The sequence below is a fragment of the Ptychodera flava genome, chromosome 9 (assembly GCF_041260155.1).
Source record: "Ptychodera flava strain L36383 chromosome 9, AS_Pfla_20210202, whole genome shotgun sequence".
NCBI classification, from domain to species: domain Eukaryota; kingdom Metazoa; phylum Hemichordata; class Enteropneusta; family Ptychoderidae; genus Ptychodera; species Ptychodera flava.
In genome coordinates this window covers 14,444,311-14,463,323 of record NC_091936.1, presented here as the reverse complement: position 1 = coordinate 14,463,323, position 19,013 = coordinate 14,444,311, and the positions used below count along the sequence as shown (strand labels likewise).

Genomic DNA, 19,013 nt, shown 5'->3' with positions numbered 1-19,013 from the left:
ATTTAAAATTTTCTCACATCAGAGAGACTGTTCGCTGGTCACTGACACATCAATTGATATTAGAAATTAAACTGGTGTGCAACATGTTTTAAATTACATGACAGCCCATCAGTTGGCTTTTGAAGGTTGTAATTGACAACCATCAAACATTGACACCCAAACAACAACAGCATACTTCCTCGCCGGTAGATCAGAATGTCTACCCAGCTTTAGGAACACTGACCAGAAAGACATACAGTGTTACAAGTAATTTGTGTACCGGAATGATACTAGACTGTTGACAGTCCCTTGTGCCTTTTAATATTGGTGGTCTCTTTCAGATACGACGATGTGGGGAATTGCAAGCATAATGCCAAAGGCGCGAGCTGGGCATTCCTAAAGCAGTTGCGAGTGCCGGAGGCACGAGTATGCTTTCGCTTGCGATTCCTCCACCATCGTATCTGGGAGAGACTACACCAATAAGAGACAGATAAGGCATAAGGGACTGTCGACAGTCTAGAATGATACATCCATTGTTTCTGCATTTTTTGCAAATAATAAAAACATATTCTATTGCTGTACATCATGAATACAATACAAGATGAAAACTGTTGAGCTGCTGTCATCCTGAGATTGAAATGTCACAAACACTATAAGCTGAGTTTTATATCACCACTGAGCAGTGGTTCAAGGTGCCTTTTTTTATTAGCATTTTTATTTGTTTACTGGACCTGGCAAATCATTCATTTACCTTGAATACATTATTAAATATACAACAATTATACCAATATTTGAGCTGTAGTCACCAGGCTGTTTTTCCAGTAATCCAAAAATGTGTAATTTCATTTGCTTTATAAACCACAGCATATAGCCATGGGTTTCATATCAAATCTACTAAACATGAAGAAGTAATGTTAACCAATAAACTCACAAACCTTTTGTCAATTTGCCTAAAAATAATTGGTCATCAAATTTGGTTTCTTCTCTTAGTTAAGGTAGCTACATACCTTTTAGACACTTTCAGATTTTTATTTTTTTCTCAATTGAACACGTCCCAAACCCCAATAAAGTATACATTTTCTGAAAGCCCTGATATAGAGCTATCCGATTAAGCACAGTACACGGTCATTATTTGCATAAGAGTCACGTGACAAGCGTTTTGCTGAAGCTTCAAAAAACCGGTTTTTCCCGCCTTATGCAAACAGGCTGCAAGATTTCCGGTTAGAATTTCTTCATTGACAAGCCTTGACAATATCCTTCAAAACCGTGTCTGCGATTTTTTCCCGGAGGCTCCATTCAAATTATATGGCGTGATAATTAAAATTGCTTGAAAAGCACCTTCATCTAAGACCTTTAAGGCGCATTAAAAAAAAACAAGGCATATAAAAAAATCCCAGACATTTATTGGGGTTTGGGACGTGTTCAATTGAGAAAAAAATAAAAATCTGAATGTATGTTTGTAGCAACTGAATATCAACAAGCAGTTATCGTGTGCCAATTACCATCAAGATCCTGATTTTTCAAAGCTGGAATATTTCACAGATAAGACCCGGAATGTATTTATTTCTGACCTGTTTTTTTCCTGAGTTGTTGATCAGAAGATGGTGCCAGCTTTCATAGTTAACACGATTGGAACTAGTTTGGGATAATTGGATTCTCATGTTATTCAAATTTCTCAAAAGTGTTAGGTGCCCTATAGCTGAATGTGCCAATATTACAAGTTACTCCTAAAACAAGCGTATAACCTAAAAAGAAAAGCAGATGAGCTTACATTTCCATATTACACCGACATTACTACACCATCCAATTATCCCAAATTATTAGTTCCAATCGTGTTAGTTCTTTATATGCCACAATGTTTGGGCAGATGATCTTTGTATTGGTTGGGGATGCATTTATTTCAAAATGCAGTGCTCAAGTCTATTCAGTAGTGCTGGTTCTGATTACTCTGTCAGGTCAGCAGTGCAGAGCTTTCCAAACCTCTGTCACATAATGAAAGACATCATCTATCACTTGTAGGTGTATTTCAGTTCCATCAAGCTACGGTATTTTCTGAAAGAGCAAAAGTATCTCCAATGAACGCTGATGTGGTGATTTTATGTATGTACCGACAGCAATGGTAAAATATTCAATGTCCTTAAAAACTAATACATAGAGCAGCACAGGAGAAAATCCCTGTGTTAGAGGAATGTTAGACCAACTCGTGAAAATCACCCTTTACAGGCTCATCAGCCGAAACCGTTGTCACTTACTTCTTTGCTTTATTTTACATTTAAAATCAAATTAGCTCATGTAAATATACCTGTTGAAGGAAGTGTGTCAAGTATCATTAACCACGGATAGGAACTCCATGTCAAAGTTTAAAACACGATAATAAACAGGTGCCCAACTCCAATATGGCTGCCATTAATACGCAAAAAGAAACCGATGGACACAGTTTCATGTACGTCAGAAACCTTAGAGAAAACAAAAGTCTTATCCAGTGGAAAATATGGAAGTGAATGGCCTCCACTTGGACAATGTATTCTGTTTCCCAGAAGCGAAGACTGTTAAATTTACCACCCCAAAGGCTTCGTTAGTGGATAGAGTGCAAATAATATGAGAAAAAATATACCACTTTCAATACATGTTTATGTGACTTTCTTGAAGACTGCCTTGCCATACCTTTTGTTTCATATAGCAAAGAAAGTTACTCCATATAAAGACTGCAGTTCCTACAAATAAAACTCTGTGTTGAGGTAGAACCAGTAGGAAATTTACCGTCTGCAAAAGAAAGAGGCAAATTTTTCATTAAATCTGCACGTCATCAAAAGACTATTGCAGTATATGGATAATAGCTTGCCAATCCTTAAGCAATACTACCTACTTCACGGGACCTTAGTTTCAACTTTTACCCACCCCACCCCTCCCCATCCCTGAAGTTAAAGGTAATGCTATAGTTCGGCAGTTTACTCATGTATCTCCTTCAAATATTATTCTTGAAACCACCCGTCTCAGATTATTTAGAAAGGGAGAGAGACACACCCAGAGAGATATACCAAACGGTAGCACAATGTCAGAGAGAGAGAGAGAGAGAGAGAGAGAGAGAGAGAGAGAGAGAGAGAGAGAGAGAGAGAGAGAGAGAGAGAGACAGACAGAGACAGACACAGACAGACAGACAGACAGAGTAAACTCGTAACATGTCAGAAGTAACATACCTGTACAGGAATCCAGTAGGCAACGCCCGTGAGATAGGTTCGAGTGAACTTTTGTTTGACCTCGGTTAAAATATCATCATGGCGCTTACCTTCTAGGAGACCTAGTCCTGAAATAGGAAAAGGCAAAGACACCGTACATATTAATCTGGGACAGCCCTCTTTATTTCCACCTCTTGAATTCCGACGAAGTCAGTTTTATGCTATGACTGCTTTAACATACCACAAGGATCGACCTAGAAAGTGCACAATAGCCATCATGCACAGCCCTGGACTCCGTTTTTCGTTAAATTCTAATTTAAAGCTCCATAAACTGTATCTTTTGGCTATTTTTTCAGAACTTTTGTTTTGTGGTTTCCCTACACTCAATCTACACAATCTATATGAGTATAATCCACATTGTTATTGTTGAAAATTTTATTCAAGTCCGGACTAGAATTCATTTGTAAACAATAAAAGATGATCACTACACACATACAAGCTGTGTTGACAAAAAGAATACTCGAAATTTCAGCATGACAAACGGATTAGGGTCAGACACGATTGTTGATGTACAGAAGCAGAATACTGAAAAACTTGCCATAAGTTACAGCTTATGTCCCTTTAAGAAACATGATGGAAAATCGAAAATCGGAGGAAATTTAAGGAAAATGGACTTGCTATATGTTATAGCGCTTATAAAGTGTTTAAACCTTAAAGGTTTAATTACTTCTATTGGCGACCTCTATATTTACGACCGACCTAGCCTTTCGATGTTTATTACAACCGTGAACCCAACCTCGCTTGTGATAAAAACAAATGTTGTAAATCAAACTGACGATCCAAGGGAAGATTTGGTTTGACAACATGATTATTTTGAATTTGTTGAATTCTTGATTTAAACGTCGTAAAGCCCGGGACTATTCACGACAACGACTACATGCATTACCATCAACATTTTTGCATGGGTTCGTCAAATGAGCTCTTCCGTAGCTCGCCAGAGTGGATTAACACATGACTCAGGTTTTTACCGGAGTTTTCTACAAAGACATTGCAATGTTCCCGGTGTAGAAACTTTACGTAAACGGAACGAAAGAAATATTAGGAACGTGACGCACATCGTATAAACTTCTTTTGAGAAGACAACTTTTCATTACGCGCAGATTGGTGGAGAATCCCTATACCGGTAAACCCTCAACTGTGTACCACATGCTAGCTGCAGTACAGTAGCTCGAGGTTTTGCCTACGTATTTGGGTCGGACGGAAAAACCGGATGGTTTTGTCGTCCGACACAAATACCCAGGCTAACCACATGTATGCGCACGTAGAAATTTCAAGTGGTCACGTAGAGTCACATTTTTACAACTTTTTTATACACGGAAACTGTATTTTATATTTGTAATTGTATAATTGTAATTGTATATTTATAAATACAAGCTTTATCAGTTGAAACCCCCTTTCGTAATTGCTGAAACTTTACTTGTACGTCCATATGGCCCAGTCGTGGTAGTGGAATATATAATAATATATGTAGCAAAGATATAGGCTCGTTCTTTGCTACTTTACCGTATTGGTAAAGTCGGTCGTTGATTGAAGCTTTATGGGTCCCTGGGGTACGATTATCGAGCGCATTTAAACTTAAAGGTCTTGCCAGTGCAACCTTTTCGGTTGTATTTTAGCTATGGATATCACTTAGTAATACACTACTGGTTATATTAAGTTTCACAACTCACAGCTATTTTCGATCCTCTTTGAAAATGTCCACGTAATTGTATTTTTCTAATGAACCTTGATTCGGCATCGCTTAATCTGAGACCATCTTTCTTTATAAAAACAGGGGTGGGATGGATGGCAAACTTACTTACGATATAGGAAGTGACTGCATAAATCAAGGAAACTATCCCGATTCTGAAAAACCAGAAAGACAACGAATGACAGGGGAACATGATGAAAATTATAATTGCATGTCTGATACACGTTGTCATGGAGTTTTCAGTAAGAATCAATTGATTTAAAGGCGGCCTTCTCAATCCCTGGTTCTCACATTAGCGAATGTGTCAACAGCCCATTAACAGTTTGTCATTCTTTTGTTTTCCATTGAATATTTTATCAAGGAAATAATATTTATATTAGATAAATCTGATAATTGAGTGGGGGCTTTAAACAAAAAATAAATATTAGGGCCTAATTATTTCTTTTACCTCTTTTGCCATGGTAAAGTTTATTTAAAGAAACGGAACAGGTTATAATTCGCATTTGCAATAGCCCTATGCTATGCCCGTTGAAGTATTCCCGACCCAGTGAAGTGTCTGCAATGCTTTTCAAGCCGGTGTGCTGTCTGTTTCTACCATGTACAATCATGCATGGAGACAACTCCCATGGTTTAACAATAGCCGTTGTTTAGTGAAAGTGCAGGTATCATCTGACCTTGAAAAGAGCCTGAGAGGCGGTCAATGACCGTATTTTAGATATTGTAGTGCTAAAGGTCGAAGCAGAACCTGAAATGGGGAATTTACTGAGATTTGCAAATGACCTTTGGCCTCAAGGGCTTGACCGTCGTCGTGTTTCTCAAGGACAACTCGCTCTTCGCTTCGGATGATAATGTCGCCACCAGGCGGCTGCATAAAACTGCTCCACATAATTAATGTAAGATGTATGAATAGCACAGTAGACAAAAATTACCGGTGTAAAAGCCTGAAACAGTGACGGGTCCAGATATCGATATGTCCAAGAGTACTTTGCAGAAGGCCGTCGATTTTTTCAACCGATCACCGCCCACAAAGGTATCGAGTACTTTAAACCAGCAGAAATTCCAGGGACCGTTGAAAACAAACCCGTAGATACCCATTCGAGCTATCTGCTTCACGTCCAATGTTTTTCTTTTCATGACCTGTTGGGTCAGTTCCGACGCCATAAATATGCTTCCCATGAAGACCGAACTCCCGAAGAGCCTGCTCCGAAGCAAACGTCTGATAAAAGACGGCATTCTTCAATGTGAAACTGACCGGCATCGTCAAAATGTTTCCTTCGCCATGGGGAAACAATGTCACGGACTATAGGCCCTAATTACAACTCGCAGTGAACTTGATCTCTAGGTCACCGTATGCAAGCTGCGCCAACTGAACGGTACAAATACCACAAATGCCTGTATGTACAGTAACATTCGTGTTTCATGGGAGCCTTGGGAACGAGTGAATACTTCACCTCACGTACGTAAACGTCTCTCGGTGCCCCGGGCCCGGTTCTTTCAATCCTCTGAGCGCTTTCTGTGTCATATGATTCGTACGTACTCCTGTCGTCTGCAGATTATGTTGAGCAATGACTGTTACTGGTATTCCGGTAATATGTTTCGACGTAGGCAAGGCCATTTACGGCGAGAATTGCCCTTTCACTTCCCATTGAAAGTTCAATGCACATTTACATACCAGCCCACATCGATTACTTATGCTACCGGCATTGTGTTTGTGAAGGCAAACAATTGGTCTTTTTATACAAGGGAGCTGAATGTAAACCGCGGTGTCACTTTTTAACGCTGTGGTGATGCACAGGCTTGCTGCCAGTCTGTACACGCACGGTGTTGATTGGCTGCAGTATGGTTTTGCCTGGGTATTTGGGTCGGACGGCAAAACTAGACCCAAACCCCGTCCGACCCAAATACCCCGGCAAAACCTCGAGCTACTGTACTGCAGCTTAGTGTTGATGTGATGGATCATAGCTGAACACCCCGTAAAAAAGTTCCAAATATCCCCCATGTCTTGATAAATCCAAACCAAGAAATAGTTATCATAAAGGTTTTTAACACAGCATTCTATGCGATAAACGGGAAGTGTGGAACGTTCTGTTATATTGAGGCAAAATAGCGTAAAAAAGCCACAAACTTGTGGGCCTATCATTTGGCTATGGTGATTTTAAACAACGAATTGTTACAGTACATTTTCCCTGAAGCTTACGAGAACGAAATACAATGGTAAGGGGCCCCTCCTTGTAAGAATTACATGTACTCTTCGTTTTATTACTAATAAAGACAGAAAAATCATTATTCTGTGCCCTTTGCGCTCTTCGCACATCGAAAGTGAAAGTTTTTAAACTGTTTCACAACGAAACTTTAAAACTGTCTTTCGTTATCAAGAATGAATATAACAAATGGGGAGATAAACATTTGTGGATATGAAGGAGTAAATACATCAAACGGACGGATATTTGACAAAAATTGCCTCCCAATGCTAGCGCAAGTAAGCTTAAAATACGACATGTTGCACTAGCCAGCCGAAGGACTATAAAATTTTGAGTCAAAGAAATCTTTGTCCATGAGTTAAAAGATACTTGCAATACATCGCAAACATTCTGGACTTACACGAATTTAATAAACGGTTTAGTGTAACTTAATTTAATATCTTTCCAACCGGGAAACTTTACAACTTTATGGATGGATGGAAGAAGAAATAGATAAGCTTAGACATTGACAGTTTGGGAAGAAGAGATACGGAAAATGGACGAATGGAGAAATTTGTTCTTTAACCCAGTAAATGTTGTAGTTGAGCGTTAAGGTAGAACGCACCTCGGGGACAGAAATTCGGGCCTTCAAATTTTTTCAATTTTCTTCTGACCTACCACTTGTGGGGGCTCATTTTGAAGCTCTTGGCGAAAGAAAAGTTTTCACCGTCTTAGTTTTTTGAAAATCGAAAATTTTATTTTTTCCCATAGAGTTTACACAGGGATGGCGGCCATTTTGAATTTCAAATATCGAGAAATCGCAAGATATTTGTCTCTCTAGTACCAAAGTTTGCACGGTGACCCCTGATTTTTATTCTTGCTTTGGTAAGAGAATGCGTTGAAAGTTTCACTGAGGAAAATATGAGCAAAGGTTTAAGTCTTTCACTTTCGAGGTGCATATTACCTTAAGCTAGTCATATTATTAATATCGGAGTTAGAATATGTAAAATTGACATGCATGTTGGCGAGTATGAGCAGATGGCAACAGTAAGTTTAAGGGAGCTGGAGGAAGGTCGTGATGTCGACGTCGAGTCTGCAAGCATCTCAGGACTAACATCAGTTTTTCTGTTAAAACTGAATATAGCAAATAATAGTTTTAACCATTGGCGAATATCGCACTCGTAATCAATCCTTCAGATTGTCCCCATTTTACACTTGCACCAGTGTGCTTGACAAACCGATATCGATACGATATTTTCAAGTTTCCAACAGCCCCAAGCCCTTCTCGGTAGTCGGGGGATAGTGAGCGCCCTCAGTGGCCGCAGAGTTACACTTCTCGTTTTTCACCCCCCCCCCCCCCCCCCCCCCCCGTTCCGCTACTGAGCCGATGATGACCTGGACAAACTCATGAATTCCTTGTGTGAAAACCTATGTTTCTGCTCTCTTCCCTCTGCTTATTAAATTGTCTGCATGTACTACCGAATACCACCCCAGATTTTACATAAAATGTCCCTCATAGGGCAAGAAATTTGCCAACCATTGAAAATCCACAGCGGATGCAAGACTTGAAATCAACCATAAACATTGATGTGAAACAAACAGAGGTGCACCAACCTTCACTAACACACTTGAAGAAATATAACGGTGCACCGTCATTATTCAAAAGTATGATGTTATTGAGAAAAGTACAACATAATTAAAGATTAAGGGAAATGGTTGTCAGTACTAAGCCTGTGCGAGTCTCTTGTTTACAATGTAATTCATATGCACTGTTACTTTGAAAACCCACACCTTGGCATGAAAGATGACAAAACATATACACAATATACATGTAAGGGAGCGTTTAGTTATTACGGCTAGGGGTGGGTCGGCAAAATCCAGGGAGGGAGTCACCTTAAATTTGAAAACTGCAAAAGGGGGGGGGGGGGGTCATGTATTTTTCAAACAGCTCAGAGGGGGGTCACTTAATTTTCATAAGTATCCGTCCTGTCAAAAAGCAGTTTAAGTGTTAAGAAATATTCAGGGAGATAAAATGATTCGCTGCATGATTTCATTCTCTGAAGTCATTTAACTGTAAATCTGAACAAAAGTATAATATCTGTCACATGAACATCTTCACTTGGCAACTCTGAGGCTTGTCTTTATATTGTAAATCAAGCTCACTGAGGGCAATGAACAATTCCTATTACTTATATATTAGAGATATAGCAAGTTTTGTCAAGGAAATTATTTAACAGTTACCTATAGACTAGACTACTAGTACCATGGAAAGAGATATTATACTTTTACGTGAAATTCCAATATCATAATTGTTGTCAACATCTGAACTTTCGAATACCCTATTTGAATCAAGTACATTTGTATCAATCATCAAACACCTATAAAAGCCTAAATTAATTTAGTTAGCATTGTAAAAAAAATTGTTCATAGTTTTCTATTAGACTCCAATGTATAGTGAATCAACATTTTGGTGAAATTCTAAAATCCAATTTCTTGTACAAATATCCATTTGTAACAACCCTAATCTAATCAAGTACATTAATATTAATAATCGAGAGTAAATAAAAACACAGATTTACCTATTTTTGTACTGGAAAAAAATTATTCATAGTTTCCTCATAGACTACCATGTACAGTGAATCTACATTTCAGTGAAATTCCAAAATCCAATTTCTGGCAAACACATCAACTTGTTACCACCCTAGACATTAAGTACATCAAGTACATTAATATTTATAATTGAGAGTACATAAGTACAGAGATTTACCTATTTTTGTATTGGAAAAAAATTATAGATTCCCATGTACAGAGGATGAACATTTTCAGTGAAATTCCAAAATCAGATTTCTTGTACACATAACATGCATTTTTAACCAGCATATTCTACTCAAGTACAAGTATATTAATTATTCAACATCTGTATATGCACAACTATAGCAAGGTTTTCATTTGAAAAAAATTATTCACTATTTTATCATAGACTCCCATGTATAGTGGATGAACATTTTTGGTGAAATTCTAAAGTCAAATTTTTTGTCCACATACACGTTGTAACAACCCTATTCTAATTAAGTATATTTATGTCCATTATCAAATATCTATAACTGCATAGATAAATTTTTGTATTGGAAAAGTATTACATAGTTTTCTCATAGACTACCATGTATCAACAGCTGATTATCAATTAAATCAAAACATCAAAATTTTGAACGCACACACTTGCACAAAAATATTGCGATCCACCTGTAATTTCTGTCCAATCCCTTTGAATGGTAATTTCAAAATTATAGCAAGTCAGAAGGGGAAATTTGAACATTAACACCTCATGAGTTTGTAAGGAGGATCATTTGAAAAAATACCGCAATTATACGATGTCGCTCAAATTTGATCAGAATTGGTACATACCAGTATGGGTACCAGAGATCAACAATAAATGTTGTTTCTATCTGTTCAGTGCAGGAAAATTCTACGTTGATGTTATGGAAATGATTTCTGCACAGTACAACCAGGAAAACAACAAGAAATATTTAAACCAGAAAAACAAGAATGAAAAAAGTAATTAAGGTCTGAAACTTTAGGTACTGGAGGTCAACTTTAGCAACATGCATAGCAGAAAGGCAGCTAGCCCCTCTTAGTTTGACCATAGACGGTCTTCCTCCCCTCTACTGTCTATGGTTTGAGCAGGTCTGTTAATATTTAACAGTTCATAAACAATGACAGGAAATGACTCAAGTCAGTGGAGTTGGCCTGTGTCACTGGCATGCCATCATTCCTGCACATTTGCGGGATTTCCCTTTTTCTTACCTCATTTGCACATTTTTGACACTGACGTGTTCATTTGAACAAATTCACATCTCAACCCCTGCATCTACCTGTACACCAAATACTGAGATGGTAGCTTTGGCGGTATGGGAGCCTTTGTGTGTGACGGACATACATCTGCACATACATACCCACAAATATACAGACATACAGACGCCACCAACTCATCATATAAGCTCTTTTTGGTATTTATATTCATACCAAATATGAGCTAAAAATCTGAGAATCATTTTTTTTGGATTCTATCGCCCACCCCACCCCCCAGAAGTGTTTGTGTATGCAGCTTTACTCAAGCAATGTGGGGGGGTCATGAAATTTTTGTCATCTTAAAGGGGGAGGTCATCAATTTTTTGGTGCAATGGGTAGGGGGGTTCACTTATTTTAACTGATGGGTAGGAAGAATTTGCTGGCCCACCCCCGGCCATAATAACTGAATGCTCCCTAAAGACATACATATACACAGATACATACTTACTCACACATACGTTCATACATATATGCTTTACACAGTACAAAACACAAACACGCATAAATATCAATACAGAAACATGCATATCAATCCATCTTCACAGATTTATCCATTCTGATAGATGAACCAGAATTGGCACAGACTGATGTCTGCTGTCACTGATATGGCTGCATAATCTACATATGGAAGTGAAACATCTAAGGAACTGCAGTGACATAAATTTGCTGATTAAAGGTTGAAAGCGCATCAGGCACAGCTATTTGGACTCTGAAACTTTTACAACACATTTCTGATCTACCACTGTGAGGGCTCATTTTGAAGCTTTTGGAGTCAATATTTTTTTCACCATCTTATTTGTGTGAAAATCAAAAATTTAAATTTTCCCCATTTTTCCTGTAGAGTTGGCACAGGAACTGCGGCAATTTTGAAATTCAAATATTGATAAAAGGTGATTTTTCGGTGCCAACTTTGTGATTTTCTGAGAGAATGGTTGCCTGGTGATGAGTTTGAGCAAAAGTTTAAGCCTTGCACTCTTCAGACCCACACTACCTTCAGACTCTCTCGAGGAAATTTGTTGGTTAGGCTATATGGCCCCATCCTTGAATCTGTCCCCGTGCACCCACTGTCAAGCATTACGCTTAGCATAGCTTTAAGCTCAGTCAGGTGGTCTAGCCAGCAAGACATTTTAATCACACAATACCAAGCTTGCTCTATGAACTTTGCCTAGCAGGTAAGCGTTCTATACAGAGATTGTGACCAGCGAAAGGGTCTTAAGCTACCACTACCCTTGACAAACACACTGCACTCACACAATCAAGTTCAATCACAATATTACGCAACTTCTCAGCAGCAAGTGACAGTAATAAACGTTTGCGTTTATGCAGGATCATAAAAATACCAGCAAACAAACAATATTCATCGATTTGTACCAATTTATTTCGTCTGTTTTTTTTTCCTCATTCTAAATTCTACAGCCTACAAAAAAAGAAACACTGTGCGCTAAGCTACTCTAAAAATTCTCTACCGCTAAACCTGAAAAAACTCTGTACAAAAAAACTGAAAAGAAAAAATTCAACAAAGAAAATGAAAAGGAAACACAGGAAAAAATTTTGAAAATTACTCGCAAAAAAGACACTGGACTCCATCTTCAATTTTTTTTTTCACAACTTTTCAAAGAAAATGTGACGTGAACTTATGCATGATACTTCCTGACTCTGGTCAAAACTGTACACTGGTGAAAAAATAAATTAGTCTCTGTTGAAAAAATTCCCTCAGTAATAATTTATAGATATCTCCTCGTCAATACCGTCTTTTACCCATAATTCCATAGGAAAATAATTTCTTCAAAACAGTAATGCAAATACAGTCAACCATTAAAATCCGAACACATACAATCCTTTAGGATAAGATTCAATAATCTATTGATGTATAATAAATCAACACTACTGAGTATTTTTAATATCTTTTTTTGTACATCTCGTATACAATCTACAGGCCAGTGGTAGGAAATTAATGTGTATCACATGACCAGGTTTATATAAATACATTATAATGGTGTATTTACAGTAACCATAGTAACCAGACAAACAAAAAAACATCACTTCCATCTCTCATTTTAGCATAATGTACGTAAGCTGCTTACGGATTTCCATGTTTATATTCAGGTTTATGTGACCATAAGTTGTGCTTCTTGGATGTCACCTCCTGAACTCGGGTCACTGAGGTCACTGGGCATGGGTCACACACATATCTGTGAGCCTACCAGCAACCTATGACCCTCACATTGTGACCTTTGACATCCACTTCATGTTTAAGATGGCAGAGAAAAGATGTGATGTTATCATCATCCTACACATATATCATGGCATGATTTAAAAAAAACTCCTTTTCACAAACAACATAAAACCATCAGTAAGTTGTCTTTTGACAGTTTCACAGATGTAAGCGGTTATCCATTGACTTTATTCTTTTGCATGACAAACAGGAAGTCTGTCGGCCAAACACATCCGAGTTCCACGCAGGTCTGCCAACAAATTCAGTTCAGTATTGACTGGAAGTTTAGTTTTAAATACAGCCTGCTTGTCTTTTAGCAGGAACAACGTGAAACAGCTCAAAAAATTGTTGTTCATCACATCTTTTTAAGCATCAACATGTTTTCAAAAAATATTTCTGCCACTGATCTATGGGTAGGAGTGGTCTCAGGACCTGCCTTTTCTCACTCAATTTGGGTCTAGACCCCATTATTTCCAGTGCCTATGGTCTGCCATTGTACAGTCGGAAACCAAAGGGCTTGCCATATTTCACCATTGCAAAATGCTTGAAATAAAATTCAGCATCAAGTCACCCTTGTGGCGGTAATTGTCATCTCTAGCTCTCAACAGCAGTGGACATTTTGACAATAAATACTACACATCTAGACACAAATTAGGCAACACTAGATTGTTCATTAAATTTGGCAAAAAAGGCATAAAATTTCAATAAGGCCCCTAAATACTGACAGTTTGAGTTTTTTTCTATTTTGGAATGATCCAACATACTTTATAATAAGGCAAGACTTTCTAATTATGTCTCTGTTACAGCGCTTTTGCAATACTATGGCAAAGAACTTTTCAGATGTAATACAAGACTGCTGAGTCAATGGGTTTGCTCTACTGCTGTTAAGAGTTAGTGACTCAATCACAAAAACCACCAGGGTGACTCTTTCTCCTCCATGGACGAAGGTCAAGGCAGGCATCTTCCACCTGTACAAAGGCAGTACATGAAATTACTCTTGACACATACACATATCACTACAATTCCATCGTTTCAATATAAACAGACACCTGTCCAAAAATGCTGTTTCTTTTCTTTTAAAAATTTACAATATGACTACTGCAGACTGTGTATGTTCTATACTGCGGTGACACATGGTGTACTAGAAGTGGGACAGGGCTAAGTAGATGTGTAATGGCAGTTGACAGCCAGCCAATCGGTGTGCAGTATCCTTCATTTTGGCAACGTTTGCTGGACTGTGAGTGGTCACCACTGTTGCCGCATCATGATAGAACCAAAATAAACTCTTCTACAGCACCTTTTGAACTTTTTTAGATGTTTTGAAAGAGAAAGAAAATGCCTCCTTTATTCCCCGTGGAAAAAAATGAGACTTGGAGAAATGCAAGCAGATTACCTTATATCTGTATTTTTTTAAAAATCAAGCAACTGATTTAAAACACAGCCTTGTATGAGGCATGGCTGTGACATTGGATAAAAATTCACACAGACTGCATGATGATGATATGAAATCAGTCTGATGAGGGCGCTGTTCAGACCAACAGGACAAAATGTAATGATGTAGCCAGGAAGGCTAGGCACATACCGATTGGGCCAGAGACAGCCTGACAAGCTGGTGAACAGAATGGAAGCACTACACACTGGCTAACTTTCTCTATTTACAAATCAAACACACAAGCAAGACCGGTGGGGAAACAACCCATGAATTGTACAGAATACTGAATGAAAAGAAAATGGATAAAAAATCTTTGTATATCTGACAGAAAAGACAGAAATATCCATGCACAAGTCCAAGGGATTTTTTTGTAAAGAATTCTCAGTCTCTCAAAAAAATTACAATGTCTTTAAATTTCTTTAACTTAGTCGTTAACGAAAACAAAAAGACAGAAAACTGGGAAAAAACACAACTGTTAAAAAAGAATTTACACTGAAAAAAGTAACTTCATTTCTGCATCTACATTTTAGAATTAAAACCTTTGACCTACATCGACATAACGTCACAATGTTTGCCTTTAAAAAAACAGGAAAGTTTTAAAATTTCACTAAAACATCTACGTTTTTTAAACTCAAAATGTAAAAGTTATCACACACACATTACACCTGTTTTTTTTTCTCATAATTCACCCTCATTCTTCAAACACTCATTTCATTACAGCTTTGAAAATGAATAAAGTAATCCTACGAAGTTCACTTTTAAATTTTTTTTTTTTTTGGAACACTCACTCATCAAGATCCACACTGTAAAAGAAACTCAAAATTTTCTTTTTCTAAAACTGATTCACCTGTAAACAAATTCCAATTATGACAGACATTCTATTACTAACCAGAATTAAAACTGCTTAAAAGACCGATGCAAAAGGTTGGTCGCTTTCTTACTTTACTTCTTTCACTTCACAATTCTCTTGTCCCCTTGGAAGACATCTTGTAATCTTTTTTTAAAATGCTAAATTTTAGAAAATCAAAAATGTTTTAATTTAATCGATAAAAAATTTTGATATACTTAAATAGTGTTAACTTGAATTAATACCATTTTGTATCAACTGAGCTCAACAAAAATGTGAATACAGACAAGGTTGGTTAATGTTTTCATCTGCTGATTATGATATCAGCTTTGACCTGCAAAATAAGGAATATATTTAGACAGGAACAGATTTACGTATTTTGGGGCTTTCCGGTGGACTGTACAATGAAACACAATTGCATTTTTGATCCTGTTCATCCCAGTTCCCTGTGAACAGGTCCACACTAACCACTGATAACAATGGGTTTCGACCAAACCATTGTGGTGAAGGGGTACTCATTTGGAAGAAAGAAGGAGCAAGTTGGAAAACAAAAGATGAAATTCCCAGTCTTAAAACAGACAGATTTCATAAGAACACTTACAAAAAATGAGTGACATTTTAGTGGCGGGTTAAATGATATTATTAGTATTTCAGTATTGGTCGCGACCGTAGCGTGATTGCTACGGTCATGCAAAACCTGAGGAGTCTTTGGTCAGCAGAAAAAAAAATATGGCCACTGATAAGGGAAAAAAACGCTACTGATATTGTCTTTTAATTTCAGGGCAAAAATGTCTCACAGCGATTTTGATTTCAATAAATATCAATAAACCAAAACAGAGAGTTTTAAACAGTGTCTCATACGAACAGTAGCAAACAAATGAAGCTCACCAATAGCATGAGGACTGCCTGACATGGAAAAGGTATATCCTACATTCCATTCTGAGTCTGTAGATTATTTTAATCATTTCAAAAGACAATGATGTGCGTACACGATCGAGGATAATTTTAGAGTATAAGTATTATTTCTAACAGGAGTTCATTAGGTGTGTGAATGTGTGTGCGTGTGAGTGTTGGTGTACGTCTGTGTCTGTCAGGAAAGTTGATGTGTTGAGGATAGAGCTCATATTTGCCTAATAACTGAGTAAATTTTCCAGAAACGTCAGGTGCTGCAACCCGCAAATTGAAAATGGAAGTTTCTCTATTTTATAAATACAAATATCTGTCACTGTTTGTTTAAACTACAACAAACAAACAAACATACCAGCTGCCTTGTTTGGCAAATTTGCCATCGACTAAAAAAAAAGGAAGAATTCGACCACCTTTTGCATCGACACCTCTGCAGCAGTCATCCATGAAAAGCTGTCATTTCTCAAAAATTTCACTATAAAAATTTGACAAAAGAAGTTTACATCATCTACCCTCCAATGACAACGATAAACCAATTTTTTTTTCTTTTTTTTTTCTCTTTCATTTTTTCCCCAAACAAAACCTTGACAAGTTGCTCTGCTACAAATAAATCACATGTAATTCACTTGACAATTTCAAGAACTTAAATTTTTTTTTTAAGTCACAGACATAGACTGAAAAACCTCAAAAATAGCTCTCTTCAAATAAGAAAATATACTATAGTAATTTTCTCTTTTAATTCATCTTTTTAAATCACGATGTATCATTCTAGATCATTTGCAGCAAAAAAATAACACATAATTTGTTTTTCTCTCATTTTCTTTTAAAAACATCTGAAAGCCTACATGATTTTTTCTGCAGTTAACCTTTGACCCTACTGAGGTTGTCTGGTTGTTTGTTTTTTCTCACTGTACAGGTTCTCTACTTTTCAATTGCACACAATGTTCGTCAGCCTCCATTCTGTCTCCCTTTTACCTTCGTTCTTCATCCATCCTCTTCTGCAAGGTGGGAAAAAAAGAACACAGAACTTTATTTTTTCCCTCGGCCTCTGTGACCTTTTTGGGTCATGTTTCATCCCCGCTCTGTGACCTTTTCAGGTCATGCTTTGTTTTCCCAAAATTTGTGAAAATTTATAATTATTGCCGAGTCATTACAACTTGATTCACATGCTCAGAACAGTACTTGAAATATTAACCCTTAAAGTGCCATAGACTTTCTATGCAATGCAACTGCCAGGCCAAGGACTTTTTGAACCCAACTTCTCAACATGTTACGCTTTTTTCAGACTGGTGCAGTTCATTTTCTGTGATGAGAAACCCTAACAACCCATTATTATTTCCAAAGCGCAGGATATGAAGAAGCTCTCTATGACAATGAAAAGTTTCAAATTACACGCTGAAGGTGTAAATTGGGCTAAAATGCTCGTTTTTTGTTCAAAATTCACTGAAAATGATAAAAAGTTTCTAAAAATGTATAAAATTCATCAACGGCCTTCAAACTTGAATAGAATTTTCATGTTATCGAAAGACACATATATATTCAGGTACACGATTTCAGCATCATGTAACATCATACGTAAATAATAAACAAAAACAAACAAACAATTAGTGTCTTTCAAAATAATACAAATGCTTCCTGTGCAAATGCATCTCTACAAAATACAAATATTTACATGCAGTACACTAAATGTAGATTGACAGCTACTGTGTATGGAGCAACGGCATGATTGCATTGCCTAAGCATTGTCTTTTACTTGTCTATTGTATTTGTTTGTTTGTTTGTTTGTTTGCTTGCTTGTTTACATATTTTATTTCTTCGAGTGGAAATGATTTTCCAGAGAAAAATTCATTGTACATATCCACTTTGTCAACAGTTTACCATCTATCATATGATTTCTTGTTGTTGTTATTTAAAATCTGTCTTCAAAGTTAGAAGAAATCAATTTGTTTGCCTGTAAACACAAACAATTAATTGCATACACAGAGACACCAAGGTTCCATATTGTACATGGAGGGGTAACTATTGTGCAACACATGCACACAACTATAGGGCATATTCAACTGACTCTGTATAGTTTCAAACGCCAGTATAATTATAATGAAGAGTTGAAGACAAAAACACATTTCACTGACCTTTTTATCGATTAATTTGGTGTTTGACCTAACTTACATTAGTTTAATTCACGTACGCATGTGTAACTATCTGTGGCTTATCGAGTCACAGACTCATACTATCATACAATACTAGTCAATCCGTTTGCCAAGTTTGATCACGTATTTTGACAAGCATGCCACAAAATCCGCCACGAAATGGAATGAAACCACTAAGTATCGAGAAAAAAGATTCATGTCCGGTTTATTTCAGTTCAAAAAATGCGTAACACGTAGGAAATGTCTCGCAATGTCAACAGTTCGGAACAACTACATTTCATTTACAAACCAGGTTGACTGTCATGGCCGTCTCGCTCCAGGCCGGCCGGAGGTCAAATATACAAAGGAGGTCAAATCAACAGTTTTAAAGGAGCTTATTGGCAGTCCAACGCTTGAAAATCGACAAAATACACTTCAATTTAACCAAATCCTTACAAATTTCTCGATCTTGTATTAGTTTTGGGCTTCGAAAACCTCAACCTCGGGTTCCATGTCGAGAGTTCGGCATCACACAGTGCCGCCATCTTGG

At 37.3% G+C, this 19,013-nt stretch overlaps 2 protein-coding genes across 9 annotated transcripts in view; both read right to left on the bottom strand.

Annotated features, from left to right (window-relative positions):
- Positions 1-646: 646 nt before the first annotated feature.
- On the bottom strand, positions 647-6,534 carry LOC139140094 (mpv17-like protein). The gene is made up of 4 exons (XM_070709112.1): positions 5,835-6,534; positions 3,177-3,283; positions 2,644-2,742; positions 647-2,031 (listed from the first exon to the last, which is right to left on the bottom strand). The coding sequence occupies exons 1-4, from the start codon at positions 6,136-6,138 to the stop codon at positions 2,020-2,022; spliced, it is 522 nt and encodes a 173-aa protein (XP_070565213.1). The 5' UTR covers positions 6,139-6,534; the 3' UTR covers positions 647-2,019.
- Positions 6,535-12,290: 5,756 nt separating this feature from the next.
- The window catches only part of LOC139140086 (RNA-binding motif, single-stranded-interacting protein 1-like), a 118,003-nt gene continuing 111,280 nt past the window's right edge, over positions 12,291-19,013 (bottom strand). For all 8 annotated transcript variants that reach the window (XM_070709096.1, XM_070709095.1, XM_070709092.1 and 5 more), the window contains one exon: positions 12,291-17,332. The gene's annotated coding sequence lies outside the window, so the exon portion shown is untranslated. The remainder of the gene's footprint in view (positions 17,333-19,013) is intronic.

Coding starts and splice junctions, on each gene's coding strand:
- LOC139140094 (XM_070709112.1), bottom strand. CDS start 6,138: ATGCCGTCTTTTATCAGACGTTTGCTTCGGAGCAGGCTCTTCGGGAGT. Junction 3,284..5,834: donor TGTTTCAGGCTTTTACACCG/GTAATTTTTGTC, acceptor TTCCTATTTCAG/GACTAGGTCTCCTAGAAGGT. Junction 2,743..3,176: donor CCTACTGGATTCCTGTACAG/GTATGTTACTTC, acceptor TTTCTTTTGCAG/ACGGTAAATTTCCTACTGGT.